Source organism: Mus caroli, unplaced genomic scaffold, assembly GCF_978045245.1.
Source record: "Mus caroli unplaced genomic scaffold, Mus_caroli_1 scaffold_9, whole genome shotgun sequence".
Classification (NCBI taxonomy): domain Eukaryota; kingdom Metazoa; phylum Chordata; class Mammalia; order Rodentia; family Muridae; genus Mus; species Mus caroli.
In genome coordinates this window covers 48,973,042-48,988,841 of record NW_028227264.1, presented here as the reverse complement: position 1 = coordinate 48,988,841, position 15,800 = coordinate 48,973,042, and the positions used below count along the sequence as shown (strand labels likewise).

Sequence of the window (15,800 nt, the reverse complement as noted above, 5' to 3'; positions counted from 1 at the left end):
AGCAAAGACTAAGAAAACACAGTTTATTGGTATAAAAAGAAAATAAAGTCATAAAATTATGCTCTAAATTAGCTTTCAGATACATGTTACTCTCATTTGTTCAACAGAAACTTCAAGTTAGTTTCTTTAGTTTTTCCATATGATGGGCCATTTTCAACTGAGAGAAATATTCAATATGGTATATATTAAAAAACAAAACAAACAAAACCTAGATGCAGATTAGTAACAATAAGTAAGAGAAAGTAGTCAATAAAGAAGTGGTTAGGGATACTAAATCTAGTGATAGAATATTTAAAGTGTGTGTGTGTATATATATGAAAAAACTTTGTCTCTCAAAAGTCAAGTTCTTATGTAAGACAAAATCTGATGATTCTAAAAAAATCCATTTAATTTAAAATGAAAACACAATTAAAAACAATGGTTTAATAATGAAAATATCTGTCACTCAAATGATTTTTTACTTCTACAAGTACAGTGGCAATTCCTTCTCGAGGTCTATTTCCGGCTTAACAGTCTTTTTGTGGGGAATAACATTCAGGTTAACTGTATATATATTGTTTATTATCCTGTCAGGGGAGACAAGACGGTTTTGTTTTGGGTTTAACTATTTATACTAGAATAGTCATATAAAGTAAAACTTTTATAAAGAAGTGCTTTTGAAGAAGCGATGGCTCAGCAGTTATGAGCACTATTGTTCTTCCAGAGAACCTATGTTCAATACACAGCACCCATATGATGGATCACAACCATCTATATATGCTTCAGCAGATCACATACTTTCTTCTGCCCTCTGTGGGTACTCCATCCATGTGGTACACAAATAGGAAAAAAGGTCTGTACATATAAACTAAATTACTCTTATTTTGTTTTGGTTTTGATTTTGAATTCTGAGACAGGATGTCTCTATGTGGTCCGGGATGTCCTAGAATTTACTCTGTAGATCAGCTTGTCCTCAAACCCATAAAGATCCACCTGCCTCTGCCTCTCAGATGCTTGAATTCAAGGCATGTCCCACCAGGACCAGCTCCTAATTTCATTTTTACAAAGTGCTTTCAAAGGCACTCAGTAAATCATAAACTGCAAGAGAGAGTTAGGATTAGGGTTAGAGGTTAGGATTTTGGTTAAGGAATCACTGTGGCAAAGAAGAGCTATGAGAGAAGTGGGACCACTCAGCCAGGGAGAGAGAAAGGAGGGGAAAAGATAATAAGGACTAACTAAAAGTCACTAGCAAAGTATGGTCTCTGCTTCAGGAGAGAAGTCTTTAAAATTAAATACAATGATATCAATCAAATGAGAAAATTAAAACAAAAGCACTTATGTTGCTTTTCTTTTAGGATTCAAATTATATACAAAGTAATTTTGGGGTACCTATTACTAAATACACGTAGGACTAATAGTGGTACACAAGGCAATGTTCCTTGAAAATAAAAAATAAATAAAGGCATTCATTCTTGCAAAAAATAAATCCAATAACAATTGGGTCAGGGTGAAAATACTAAGCATCACAAAATTACTTAGAAATATAAAAAACGACTAATGATGTACACATCTACTTACCTGTATATATTTCACTACACTAAACTTTCAAATTCTCAGTATTATTTCTTTTTCAGACTAGGCACTTGTGAATAACTGTAAGTGCACACTGTTAAGAATGTTTCATGCTGTATGTGAATTTCTTACAGACATGCCATTTCAAAGGCTAGGAATAGTATAAACCTACATAACTATGGCATGAGGACTGGATAAATTAAAAAGGCAATAAAAGAATGCCTGGCACTAGCAAGCACTTCAAAACTGCTGAACAATATTATGACTATTAAATGGTAAGAATAAAATATCTACAAGAGAAGCAGCTTTGAGGACTGGGAGTTAGGAAGAAGCCAGAAGTAAACAGGGTGGCCCTCAAGTCTTGGCTTTTAAACACAATGGAGTTGATTTTTATTTTTAAAGAAATAGAACAAGACTTAGGAATAGCAAGCTGCCTTTCAAAGATTCTCACAAGCTCATGATTGGTAAATTTAACTCCACCCCCCCCCAAAACCCACAAACTACAAAATAAATGCTATATAGCAGGGCATTATAAAAAGAGATAAAATTTTTGAATACATTGTGTGGCTCCAAAGTGAAAGACAATCTGATTTGCAAAACAAGCATCAGGTGTTTAAGATCGAGTTAAAATTTAAAACTTTAAAGACAATGGTGACACCTACATTGTCGGAATGACAATATATCCTTGACTAAGGCAGTACCTGTAAGATATGTTCACTAAGGCAGTACATGTGAAAATGTCACTAAAGTGGAAAATGTGAGATATATTCTCTCAGTGTAATGGTTATTCTTAGTTGTCAACATTACTATACCTGGCCTGTGGCACTTCCTGGGAGTGGATTCCTAGAAAGGGGATTATTCAGTTAAAGGAAGTGATCTTGATACTTCCTGCCAAACTGCTTTCTTGACTGACTCTATTTGCGTTCATTCTTAATAACACTGGCTGCATCCAGCATTAGACACTACGTTTTTGGTCTTTTCAATGGAGAACTGTTGGACAGTTTCTGACTTTCCTTGCTACAGTGGAATTTGGGATGAGGCGAGCTTGACACTGGTCTCCAGCTAGCTGGCTCCTCTGGAAACACACTTGTCCCCCTCTGCACCTTCAGAAGGTACATTTTAGTGGAGGAGAGTTTAATGAAGAATATAGCTTTTATACAGTTGGCGCCATAGCGAACAATGTTGCTTAAGAATTAAATACATTCCCATCCACACCCATCCCCAGTTGACCCACAAAATCTGTTCTTTTTCCTTCCCAGAGAAGTCCATTTCTGTGAGCCCTACTTGTTCCTTAGCCTCTCCGGGTCTGTGAACTGTAGCATGACTATCTTTACTTAGTAGCTAATATCCACTTGACAGAGAAGAGGATCTGGAGGAGAGAGGGGGCATGAGAGGAGTGGGGGAGGGGAAGTGCAATGTATGAGAGAAGAATAAATTTTAAAAAATAATAAAAATAAAAAATTTAGAAAGAATAAAAAAAAAAAAAGAAAAAGAAAAACCCAAGTTGCTCATTATACCTGTGAGGGGTTTTTCTAAAGTAAATCATTTGAAATAGGAAGGCCCATATCTAATATAGAAGTGGCAAAATATAACTTTAATCTAGATCTTTTGAGATGGGAATTTAGAGCTTTAATTGCGGCTATACCTTAAGGTGGTAGTCTATACAAAGCATGTGGAAGAAGGAAGTTGGCTCTCTCTTGGCTTTGCCCTTACCCTTACTTCCCTTGCAAGTCTGTCCCTTCACTGGCATTAAAGGCTACTATTTTGGGATTCCAGCACACACTGAAAACTAGCTGAGACATAAAGCCTCTTGGACTGATATTTAGACTCTTCATTGTTACACAGTCATTGGTAGATTAGTTAGACCCACAGAGCCTGTAAGCCACTCTAATATATAAAGAGAAACATTCTATCAGTTCAACAAGTTACTCTAACAAATTCTATTTTTGTCTGTCCAGTGTCTGTCCGTCCGTCCATCCATTTATCCATCCAACCTATCAGTTCTGTTCTTCCAGATACCCCTGACTAAGGGATATACTAGGGCATATAAATGTGCATAGCATTAGGTTGGTAAGCTTATAGCCACTAAACTAACAGTCTGTTAAACCTTGTCACAAACACATTTGAACATAATTACTCTGTGCCAATTGAAATCTTATGTAAGGAACAAAAGTATTTAGTAGTTTCTATTATACCTACCCAGTCTACGGGAACAAAAGAAAACAGCTAAAAACAATAAAGGGATAATACTGGCTGTGCTGTAAAAAATTTTAAGAATCACGGATGTGCCTGACCACCAAGGCATATCTTGATCAAAATTGTCAGTAAAATTGACATATTTAGGAAAAATCTGCTAAAATATAATAAGATACTGTTGTTATTCAAATCACTTAGAGCAGTACTTTTAAATTGTAATGGGGAAGACAGGAATTTGGATTGCGTGTAGATTTTGATATGGAAGCCAGAGGCTTTGTTTTCTTAACAAGGTTGCAAATAGCCCCATTATTTGAAAGTCCTTTGTATATACAAGAAGCAGTAAGACATTATTCTCAGGATCTTTTTACATTCCTAATGATCTTATGTAGGCTATATTTGGCAATGTTAACTTTAGAAGCTAAAAGAGAGAAAGTTAAATTATTCTAAGTTATCAAATTTTAAAATAAAAATAAACCCACTAGATATTAACATATTTTATAAATACAAACTCATTTTATAGCTAAGCTGTATTTTAAAAGGTAGAAATAAACATTTCAGTTATAGAAATGATAAATGAATATATTATTCATTCACACCCTTTAAAAGATAATTGACTCTATCTCAAAAAACAAAACAAAAATCCCCCAAAAAGAAAACAAAGAACAAAAAAACAAACCAATCAAACCAAAACCAACCAGCAAAAAACAAAACAAAAAAACAAAAACAAAAAACAAAAAAACACTAGTTAGAAGATGAATAAGAACAAGGTACTTATCTGAAGGAAAATACCCAATGAAACCCTTTACTTTATATGTGTGCTAACTAGTGTTGTATCAACTTGACACACATCCTAGAGTTATCTGAAAGGAGGGAACCTTAATTGAGAAAATACCTCCAGAAGAGATATTTTCTCATTAAAGTATTTTCTTAACTAGTGATTGACGAGGAAGGGCCTAGCCCATTGTGGCTGGTCCTATCCCTGGGATGGTCCTCTGTTCTGACTCAAAGGGACGGACTTAGATGAAATGCCCTACAGTAGAAAGAGACAACAAGCTTGCCTCCAGCAGAAAGACAGGGCATCAAGTGAGGGATGGGGTTGCCCTTCCACAGTCAAAAACTCTGACCCACAATTGTTCCTGTCTGAAAGAACTGCAAGGACAAAGATGGGGAAGAGCCCGAGGAAAAGGAGTTCCAGCAACAGGCCCAAAGTGGGATCCAGCTCATGGGGTGGCCCTAAGACCTGACGCTACTAGTTAGACTATGGAGTGCTCACAAAAGGGCGCCTATCATGGCTGCCCTCGGAAAGACCCAACAAGCAGCTGAAAGAGTCAGATGTGAGTATTTACATCAAACCAATGGACAGAAGCTGCTGACCCCTGTGGTTGATTAGGGAAGTCTGGAAGAAGCTGAGGAGGATGGCAATCCTGTAGGAAGACCAGCAGTCTTAATTAACCTGGACCCCGAAATCTCTCAAACACTGGACCACCAACCAAGCAGCATACACCAGCTGATATGAGGCTCCCAACACATAAACTGCCGGGTCTGGCCTCAGTCAGAGAAGTTGCACTTAATCTTCAAGAGACTGGATGCCCTAGGGAATGGCTAGACATCCTCATGGGGCGGTGGGGGTGGGGGTGGGGGATGAGATATGGAATAGTCCAGAGGATGGACCAGGAGGGGATAAAATCTGGAGTGTAAAAAAAAAAAAAGAAGGTTAAATAAAATTAAAAGAAAGAAAAAAAGAAAAGAAAAGAAAAGAAAAGAAGAGAAAAGAAAAGAAAAGAGAAAAGAAAAGAAGCCAATCTGAGCAAGTGAGGGGAAGAAATCCAGTAAGCAGCGCCACTTATTAACTTCTGCATGAGCTCCTGCCTCAAGGATCCTGCCCTGTTTGAGTTCCTGTCCTAACTTCCTTTGGTAAGGAACAGCAAAGAGGAAGTGTAAGCTGAATAAACCCTTTCCTCTTTAACTTGCTTTTTAGTTACAGTGTTTCCATCATAGAAAATGAAACCCTAACTAGTTAACTAATATTAACTTAAAAATGTGTACAAAGATTAAGTCTCACAAGTTAATGACTCTAACATTACCTTCTCAGATTATACATTTTCAATTGAGACCTATGTACCACAAACATCATGTACACTGGTTCCTGTGTCTCCTGGCACTCACCTGTTTTAATGCATGTCCGTACTCTGGCCCTTCGGTGGGTAGAAAGCAAGAAATTTGGCCACTATTTTTTGCTCTCTCTATTAGAGACATAGCGGTCCTTACAGTGGCATTGCGAGCATGTACAAATACCATCACCTAAAATGATGAAAAGAAAGTTATTAACATTTCAATTTTTTAAGTTGAAACTTAATAGTAGCCTGGAAACCATCAAATAAAAATTATTATTAATGTTTCAAAGGAAAATCTCTAATTTCTGAATTAGCCAACATTTAATTGAAATAAAAAAAAAACCTGATAAGGGGAAGTTAAAATTCAGCAACATGATTTATTCATTATAGGTCCATGAAGTGATTTACATGCTAATGAATGTATTCAGGAAAACTTGGAGTGCAGCTTGTACATTTCTCTCTTGAAAGCATCATTCATTATGCTTTTACTCACATCCAAATTTAAGAAAGGTTATCTGTCTATATGAAAAATTGATATGATTTGTATCACAGTCTCAGCCTTCCATATTTTTCTGTTCCTCGACTTTCACATGAAAATATTTAAGATTATATTCTGGGGTTATAATTTACTATTTTTATTTTTACAAGTATGGACAACTAAATTTTGCCTGGAAGTAGAATGAGAATTTGGACACAGACTTTCAAACAACGCTGGAATGGTTAAGCATTGCATATTATATTGTAGATGGATGGAACACATTTTGCATGGTGACCTGGGTAAAAGACTTAAGCCTGGAGTAAAATGCTGTAGTTTTCACCTTAAACTATATTCCCCAAAGGCTTAAGATTTAAGAGATCAGCTTATAGCTGGGTACTCCTGCATGCTTATTAACACTGTGACTAGAGGTGGGACTAGTGGAATTGTTGGAAAATTGTAGACTCTCACGGGGGAAAGCAGAACTCTTCTCTTGTCTCTTTTCTTATTGTTTCCCAGCCTACATGAGATGAACACTTTAGATTTACCATCCATGCCCCACTTCTGCCTTACCATACCATCAGAAATCACAATTCCTACAAAACACAGACCAAAACCAGAGAATACCCATGCCTGCATAATCTCGAAAGTGTGCAAAGGATAAGTCTTTGTTCTTCAAGGTTTTTATCCCCTCAGTTATGTTACAAGTAAAACTTTCATTATTAAAATGTCTACACTATTCATAATGACTAACAGTTCAATACAATCCTTAATAAAATAATAGGTTTTTTTTCAGAACTAGAAAAAAGAATTCTAAACTTAATATTGAAATGTAAAAGACAAACTGCCAAAGCAAACTTGCAACAACAACAACAACAACCACAACAAAATGGCAAAACTGGAAGCATTATACTAGCAATTTAAGAGATACTAAAGAACTATGTATGTAAGCTTCCAAAAACAAAACAAAACAAAAACAAAAACAAAAACAGGACCTTGGATGGCCATTAGATAAAACCATAAGCAGTTAAGGAGACAACAAATGGAAAGCAGAGATCTAGTGTGTAAAGAAAGAAAATAGTAGATGGCTATTTCCTGACTGAAGACCACAAGATTATGGAATACTGTACCACTATGTATAAAAAAGGAAATATAAAGAATACCATAAAATGACCCAACTATCATTAGTCACTGAAGAAATATCAAAATAAATTACACTGAAGTATCGCCCTACCCACTGAGGATTACTGCTCTCAAACCAACAACAAACAACAACAACAACAACAAACCACCAACAACAAACCAACACTGGTAATAAAGATGGATGAAGACAGACATCTGCGTACTTTTGGAAGTAATGGAAATCAATAGGGAAGAGGAAAGATGTGACTATCACCTATTATTAAGCTGCATCTAGCGACTCACATTTGGAATCTCAGCACTAAGAAGGCTGAGGCAAAAGAATTGTGAGCTAGATGCTAACTTGGTGGGTAGAGTGAGTACCAGACCAACCGGAGCACATAGGAAAACCTTTTATTAAAAACAAAATATATCCTAAAATACATCTACCACCAGTTCAGTGAATATATCTTGAAATTTTAAACTTTATTTTTAAACTGACTTATTTATTATTATGTACATGTGTTTTGCCTGAATGTACATTTGACATGATTTGTGTACCTAGTGCCTATGTAGACCAAAAAAGAGTGTCATAGCCCACTGAACTGGAGTTAAAGATGGTTGTGAGCCATGTGGGTACTGGGAATTGAATCCTAGTCATCTAGAAGAGTATTCTGTGGTCTAAACTACTGAGCCATCTTTCCCTCCCCCACCTCACACACACACCCACACACACCCACACACACACACACACACACACACACACACACGCACACCGTGAAAGGTACTAGTTCCCTGATTTCTTTCTCAGGCTATTAAATTTTGTGCAAGTACTTAACATGTGTAATTTCCTTGGGTGACTCCTTTGGGTTTTTTTGTCTTGCTTTTTTTTTTTTTAAGACATAAAATCATATCATCTGCAAATAAGGACACTATGGTTTTCTCCTTTCCTATTTCTAATCCCTTGATCTCCCTCTGTGGTTTTACATATTATATAAACAGGTTTGGAATAGATATCCTCTCCCATTCCTGAGTTTAATAGAAATGTTTGGAGTTTCTTACAAAGAACTAAAAAATGTGAACATCAAGAAAACAAATAGCCTAATTAAAAATGAGACATAGAACTAAACAGAGTTCTCAAAAAAATGAAACACCAATAGTGGAGAGAAACTAAAAGAATGTTTGAGATCCTAAGCCAAAATTGAAAATAAACTACTTTGAGATTCATTTTTACAATAGTCAGAGTGGCCATGATCAATAAAACAAATGACAGTGGATGCTGGAATGGATGCGATAAAAGGAGAACATCTATACATTGATGGCTGGGGTATAAACCACTCTAAAAATCATTTAAAAAAATTAAAAGCCAATCTACCACAACATCCAGCTACACTTGGGTAAATACCCTGTGTATCCTACATCTAACTACAGAAATGATATTCAAGTTGTTGCTGCTCTATTCCTAATATCCAGAAATTAGAAACAGCCTAGGTGTCTATCAATTCATAATGGATAATAAACAGTGGTATTATTCAATTTTTAAGAAAAATGAGTTATAAAGTTCGCAGGTAAATGAAGATCTAGAAACAACCATCCTAAGTAAGATGGCCCAGACCTAGAAAGGCAAGCGCTTTGCTTTACATGCGGATGGCAGCCTTTGGCTTTACATATGTGTTTTGTTGAGCTGTTAGTAATGGGCCAGGAAGAATTGAGGGGATCTTCCAAGGAAGAAGAAATAGAATACAGTATACAAAGGGACAAAAGAACATAAAAGTGGAAGGATTAAATGGGGACAGGGATGGGGAGGCAGGGACTAGTGGGAGGAACAACTAACACTTAACACCTTTTGAAAAACCATATGGAAACCTACTACTGTAGAACCTGTTTAATATACAAATATAAAGTATACATATATCAAATGATTAAAGTATAATTACTATATAATGAAGGAAACAATATTCCAGCCATATACATGCACTATTAATAAAACCTCCAGTGCCAGGAATCGGTTACATTCTGGTAAAGGCATCCCATAGAAGTCTCTTCCAACAAAACATCATAGGCAATTGTCAATGCTTATCAGTTACTCTCTGCACCTGACAAAAGGAACCTATTGCTGAAGACACCACTTACTTTTATCTTTAAATGTGAAAAAATTGAGTTGATACCCAACTAGGAGCTTCATCCGTACTAAGTGTTCATGTAGCTGAAAGGTACTATGTACAATACCAATTTTGCAAGGTATAAAAACAACCTGCCTACAAATATACTCCACTAGTGCAATGGTGGCATACATGTTATGAAAGTAACCAGTTACTTTTTACTTGTCTTAAGGCCTGTTCTATGACACAGAACCCATACAGGATACTGATAATGGGGCCAAGAACCTGAGACTAAATGTGTCACAAGTCCAGGGGAAAAGCTGCTATTATTCCAAGTAAACATACAATAAGTGACATACAATAAGGATATATACCAATCATTCACTGCATTACTAAATCCTCATCAGAGCAGCTTCTTCCTATAATCAAGGCTTACAAAAAGACCCACAAATGGACAACAAGCAGGGAGGGAGAGACTTAGAAGAGCTAGACCCTAAACAGGATGTCTTCGCTAAGGCTCAGTAACAGCCCGAAGTGGTGGATGACTCCAAGAAAACAGCTTCTTCCAGAGACAACAGGGCTGATGCACTTAGAGACTAGAACAGATACACAGATTTAAACCAGACAAAATTCCAACAAAGAGAAGAATAAGTAGGAACAAAGTACAACCAGTAGTCAAGAAGTGATCTGCAACTGATACCTGTTGGGAAAGAGAAAATCAGTTTTCTCCAACTCAACAGCATTGGGTATATTAACCGTACTCCAGAGTAGGCTCTATATCCAGGAGTGCCTTGGCTAACAAAACACATACTCCATGTTCTTTTTACTCACTCATTTTCTTCATGTTGTATATGTGATATATTAAAGTATATTTTAGAAATTAAAACTGACTTAAAGAATGATTATTAGATTTTGCTCTTAGTATATTATTTTTAAATTGTGTGTGTGTGTTTTGCAGATACAGTCTTTTAGCCTTCAAGTAGCAATATATGAGTGGGCTTTCAGTATGTCTACTTCCTACCAAAAGAGAGTTCACAAAGCCTATGTTGGCTTTTTAATTTTGTCTAGGAATCTTTTTCTTTTTCTAGCCCAATCTGAATTGTTTTTTTTTTTGTTTGTTTAACCATGTGTGTAAAAAAAAAAAGAAAAATCTAGCCATACTTACTACTTTATACATTCTTTCATTGGAAGACCTCCTTTTCATCTAGCACAAAAGGGATGGATAAAGACCATTAAATATCCAGCATCAATAATGGTGACAGATCCACTAGCAGTGGAAGACTGGCAATGGAACCGCTACTAAAGATAATTTCCTCTGCTTATTCTCTATGTGTGGAGCATTAGTCCATCCATAGCTTGAATGTGTGGACAAGTTATTCTAACTCTGATGAAATCAATGCATATTATATTACTTATGATGATGATGATGGACCATAGTTTCCATCTGCTTGGATGTTTCCAGGAAGAAAGAACAACAGTCTCTTCAGTAAACAGTGCCAGGAAAACAAAGGCTACATGCAAAAGTGTGAAACTGTATTCTTACCTTGTACCATCTACAAAATATTTGACATGAAAAGAAAAAAAGAGCTAAATTTAAAAGCTAAACCTATACAACTCATAGAGGAAAACAGAAAAACAGAAGCAACTCTCCATGTTCTCAAACTTGGCACTAGCTTCCTAAATATAATAAAAGCAAGCAACAGAAATAGAAAAATTAGACAGTAAGTTAAGAATTCTGTGCATCAAAAACACCATCAAATGAGTGAAAGGAGAGCCACAGAATAACAGACATATTTGCAAACCATGTGTGTGGTAACAGTTATAAGAAGTAGCAAGATGTAAATTCAACTGGGCTTAAAAGTACTGAAAAACCTTTTCTGGAAGATGGTATACTGTACAAATGGCCAATAAGCAATGAAAAGATGTTTTGTATCATTATTTCTTGGGTTTGGAGATGATATCAAAAGCTATTTCATAGAAAGTGGAATAGCTGCACTTTTACAAAGAAACAGGACGAGGGTCACCATGGAAATGTAGATATTTCCAGGTCTGATTTGAATTGCACTATTCTGTTTAAACATGTGTATCATGTAAACTCTCACACTGCTATGGAAACAGGCACAGTTTTTGTGAAAAGCTTATGTATTTCTTGATACATTAAACATAATTACCATGAACTGCATTTCTTTCCTAGCCAAATATGCAAAATAAGTAAAAATGAACATCCCAATGGATATTTAGATGCAAATGTTTTCAAAGCTTCCTCAAGAATGGCCCAGAGGTATAAATAATACTACTATCATCAATACATAAACATATAAACACAATAGCATCTTCATGCCACAAGTCATTATATATGCTACAACAGGGGAAAGTAAAATAAATAAGACATAGAAAGATAAATGTTATATTACTCTGTGTATGTGAAAAAGTCTGGAATTCATCAAGATAGAAAGCAAAAAGTTCTCAGCACTTCAAAGAAATGCAAATTTGGAAATCAATCTTTTAGAATTTCAGTTTTTCTTATATTTATTACATGTATTATCATAGCTCTTAGAGACAAAAATGAGGGTTTCAAAGGTTATCTAGTGAATCTAATCTACTTATAATGGTTAATTTAATGAAGACCAAAAAAAAAAAAAGATAGTTCTAAAATTCCAAGTACCTTGCTCATGGCTTTATAAAAGATGTCAAATATAACTAATATTTGAAAAGTAATATCTAATCTAAAATACCTTCTAATTTGTTGCCATAGCATAAGCTTCAACATAATTAATCCATTGCTCAACCTAGGTTAACACAATAGAGAATAATAAACGAAATAGTGAAGCCTTTGTTGTTATAAAATAGTATCACAAAGAAAAAGATATTTTACTGATCTCCAAATAGCCAAATTTCTTCTACTTTGTTCCTGACAGCAATATCTATTGTGTAGAACAAATTAAGTAAAACCAGTGATTACATTACTCATGTAAATATAATTCATTAAAGAAATATCTGATAATAATTCCTCTTATACACTGGATATGGAAGTTTATTATATTGGAACACTATAAAAGCTGTTCTGATTTCAAGAAAATAACAAAAGAAAAGGAATTTCTAAGACTTCTTTGAATATGTTTATTTTCATCTTTACAAAAAAAAAAAAGTCACCATGAGTCTTAAACATTCAAAAATAATTTTCTCAAATAATAAATTTATAGTGGATTTTTACTAAACGGTAGACCTAGTCTTCCTTCCTTTCCTTCCTTTTTCCTTCCTTTTTCCTTCCTTTCCTTCCTTCCTTGTTTTAAGACTTATTCATTTTATGTGTGATTACACTGGTCACTGTCTTCAGACTCACAAGACCAGGGCATCAGATCCCATTACAGATGGTTATGAGCCACCATGTGATTGCTGGGAATGGATCTCAGGAGCTTTGGAAGAGAAGTCAGTGCTCTTAAACACTGAGCTATCTCTCTTGCCCCTAGAATTTGTATTTCTAATTAGGTGAGAAGATATACATTCTTAGTCAGTTTTATTGAGTTAATTATTATCAGGCTTCTATAAACTAATATATTTTATTTCTGAGGTAGAAATATTTTATTCAAATCAATTAAATCTTGGAAAACCTAAAATGTAAAGCAAATACAAATAAGCTACTTGTCCTTCTCTGTACTACATCAGCAAACACACATTTATGCATTGGCAAGATGCATAGAAAGAGCGCATCAAAAGGACAGTAGTAAGTACTGTCTCAATGCAAAGAACTTGCAATGTGAAATTGCAAAAGTGAGGGTAACAGCATACACACACATACCAAAATGTATACACACACATTCACGTACACCAAACTCACACATACACATGGAAAGAAAAGAGCAGAAAATGCCTCACAATGAATAAATACCTTCCACATGTATATACCTGTATATACATATATACGTATATATTGAAGACAACTAATACACCTCATGGGAAGAGTGCTGGATAAGTCACATAAAGGGAGCAGGACTTGCTAGACTTTCTTTTCATATCAGTGCACTTACTTGCCTATTACAGGAAGGTATTAATCATCAGACAATGATATTACGAGCACTAAAGGAAATCTACTACTAGTACTTCGTATAATAACCATTCTTTGTGCAAATGAGAACACTACACAGTTTATTAGGAAACTGCTATATGTAAAATCTCAAGATAATATTAGTGTATTCTTATAAACTGTGTTTTGGAAAAGTGAAAAATCACCTCTTTCTAAAATGTAAACTGCTAAAAGCATCCAAAGAGTAATGGAAATAAAAGAATGAGATAGTAACATAAATTACCTGTGGTACAAATGTTAATTTAATTATTATAAAGAAGCTATGTCAGGTGATATTTTAAATTCAGAGATATAGCATAATTTAACATTTCTAACAGAAAGGACTAGGTGAAATAATAGTAAAAGTAGTATACATAATGAAGCATTTAAAGTAGGACATGCAGAAATTTTATTGTCTCACAGCTCTGAGAGAGCTTCAGAATGCAGAGAAACTAGAAAAGTGCTAGAACAGGAATACAAAGAATAACTGTGAAATTGTCTATGCAGTCCTGGAATAACTGATTGCTGAAAGGACCCTGAGATAGCTGTCTCTTGTGAGGCGATGCCAGTGCCTGGCAAAAACAGAAGTGGATGCTCACAGTCAGCTATTGGATGGAACACAGGGCTCCCAATGGAGGAGCTAGAGAAAGTACCCAAGGAGCTGAAGGGGTCTGCAACCCTATAGGTGGAACAACAATATGAACTAACCAGTACCCCCAGAACTCGTGTCTCTAGCTGCATATGTAGCAGAAGATGGCCTAGTCGGCCATCATTGGGAAGAGAGGCCCCTTGGTATTGCAAACTTTATATGCCCCAGTACAGGGGAATGCCAGGGCCAAGAAGTGGGAGTGGGTGGGCAGAGGAGTGGAGGGGAGGGTATGGGGGACTTTTGGGATAGCATTTGAAATGTAAATGAAGAAAATACCTAATTAAAAAAATATATATATATATAAAGTTGTGTGCAAACGTGCAAGAAGAAAAGGGACAGAGAAATGGGCACGTCTTAGAGAATCTTAGAAGATTGATAGATATTGGTGAGATATTAAGATAGAGATATGGATGATTTTATGTTTTAGCCTATGTAATTAAATTTATAGTCTTGTCTTTCAATGATCTAAGAAATAAAAATACCTTGGATTTACAGGGAAGATTATAAATTTGGTATAGATAAATTCTATTGCTATATCCAGGGAGAGAAGCAATATAGGGTAGGGTCACAACAGTCTAGAGCTCAGAAAAGAGGACAATATAAACACACTGAGTTACTTTTAGAATGGTCCTAACTGAGATATGATGAAAGCACAAGAAAATGCTGAGTTAGTAGGGTCAAGGAGTAAGTCAATTAGCGAAGACAATGAAAGAGAAACAACCAGAATGACTGAAGACAGTTCAGAAGCGAGAAAAGCAATCCGTATCATAAGGACCAGAAAAAAAAAGCATTGGTCTTTGGAATAGTAAAAAGCAGAATGCCTTAACCAACATAAAATTTCATATTGCTGAGAATGCACATATGGCAATGTTTGTTACCAGGTTTTCTGTTTTGTTGTTGTTTTTGTTTGTTATCATCAATGTGGTAGAATAAAAACAGACACTAAGCACTATCCACATAATGTTTTTATCTTGAAAACCAATACCATTGTCCACCACTGCTTTGATTATGGAGGGTTAAGAGCAACTGCTCTTCAAATAATTGTTCAAAGCAAAAAGGAACTGTAAAAAATATTCAAAATAAAAAAATAAGAGAAGACATTCACAAGCAACCCCTTTAAACACTTCAGTTTGGAGGTTTATGTTAATAAAATAGAATTTTTACACATTTTCTAGGATAAGTATCATGAGACATTTTGTCGCTGCCACAGAGGAAGGAATGCATAATGACTGGTGAATGCACAGCACTGTATGCAGAAAGAATCAGTAAAATGAGCTCTACTCTTTCATTTATCTTGGCTAATCACAAGCATTTTTCAGTATTAAAAGCAAACCTTTCAGTGCTGACAGGGTTTGTATAGTAATGGACTGTACTAGTGCAAGGTTTAAATGGAACTAATAAATTAATGTATAACCAGTATGTTTTCATAATTATACACTAGAAATTTCTTTTATGGCGGTGATATTCTGCTAGCCTTCATATTTACTAGATAATGACCTCACTTCTAAACCCTCTGACATTTGATCCAAAT

General features: G+C 35.3%; 1 protein-coding gene across 1 annotated transcript in view; it reads right to left on the bottom strand.

Moving 5' to 3' along the window:
• The window catches only part of Ascc3 (activating signal cointegrator 1 complex subunit 3), a 282,052-nt gene that overhangs the window by 184,547 nt on the left and 81,705 nt on the right, over positions 1-15,800 (bottom strand). The window contains exon 14 of the mRNA XM_021173819.2: positions 5,914-6,048. Coding sequence (XP_021029478.1) covers positions 5,914-6,048 — 135 coding nt within the window. The remainder of the gene's footprint in view (positions 1-5,913; positions 6,049-15,800) is intronic.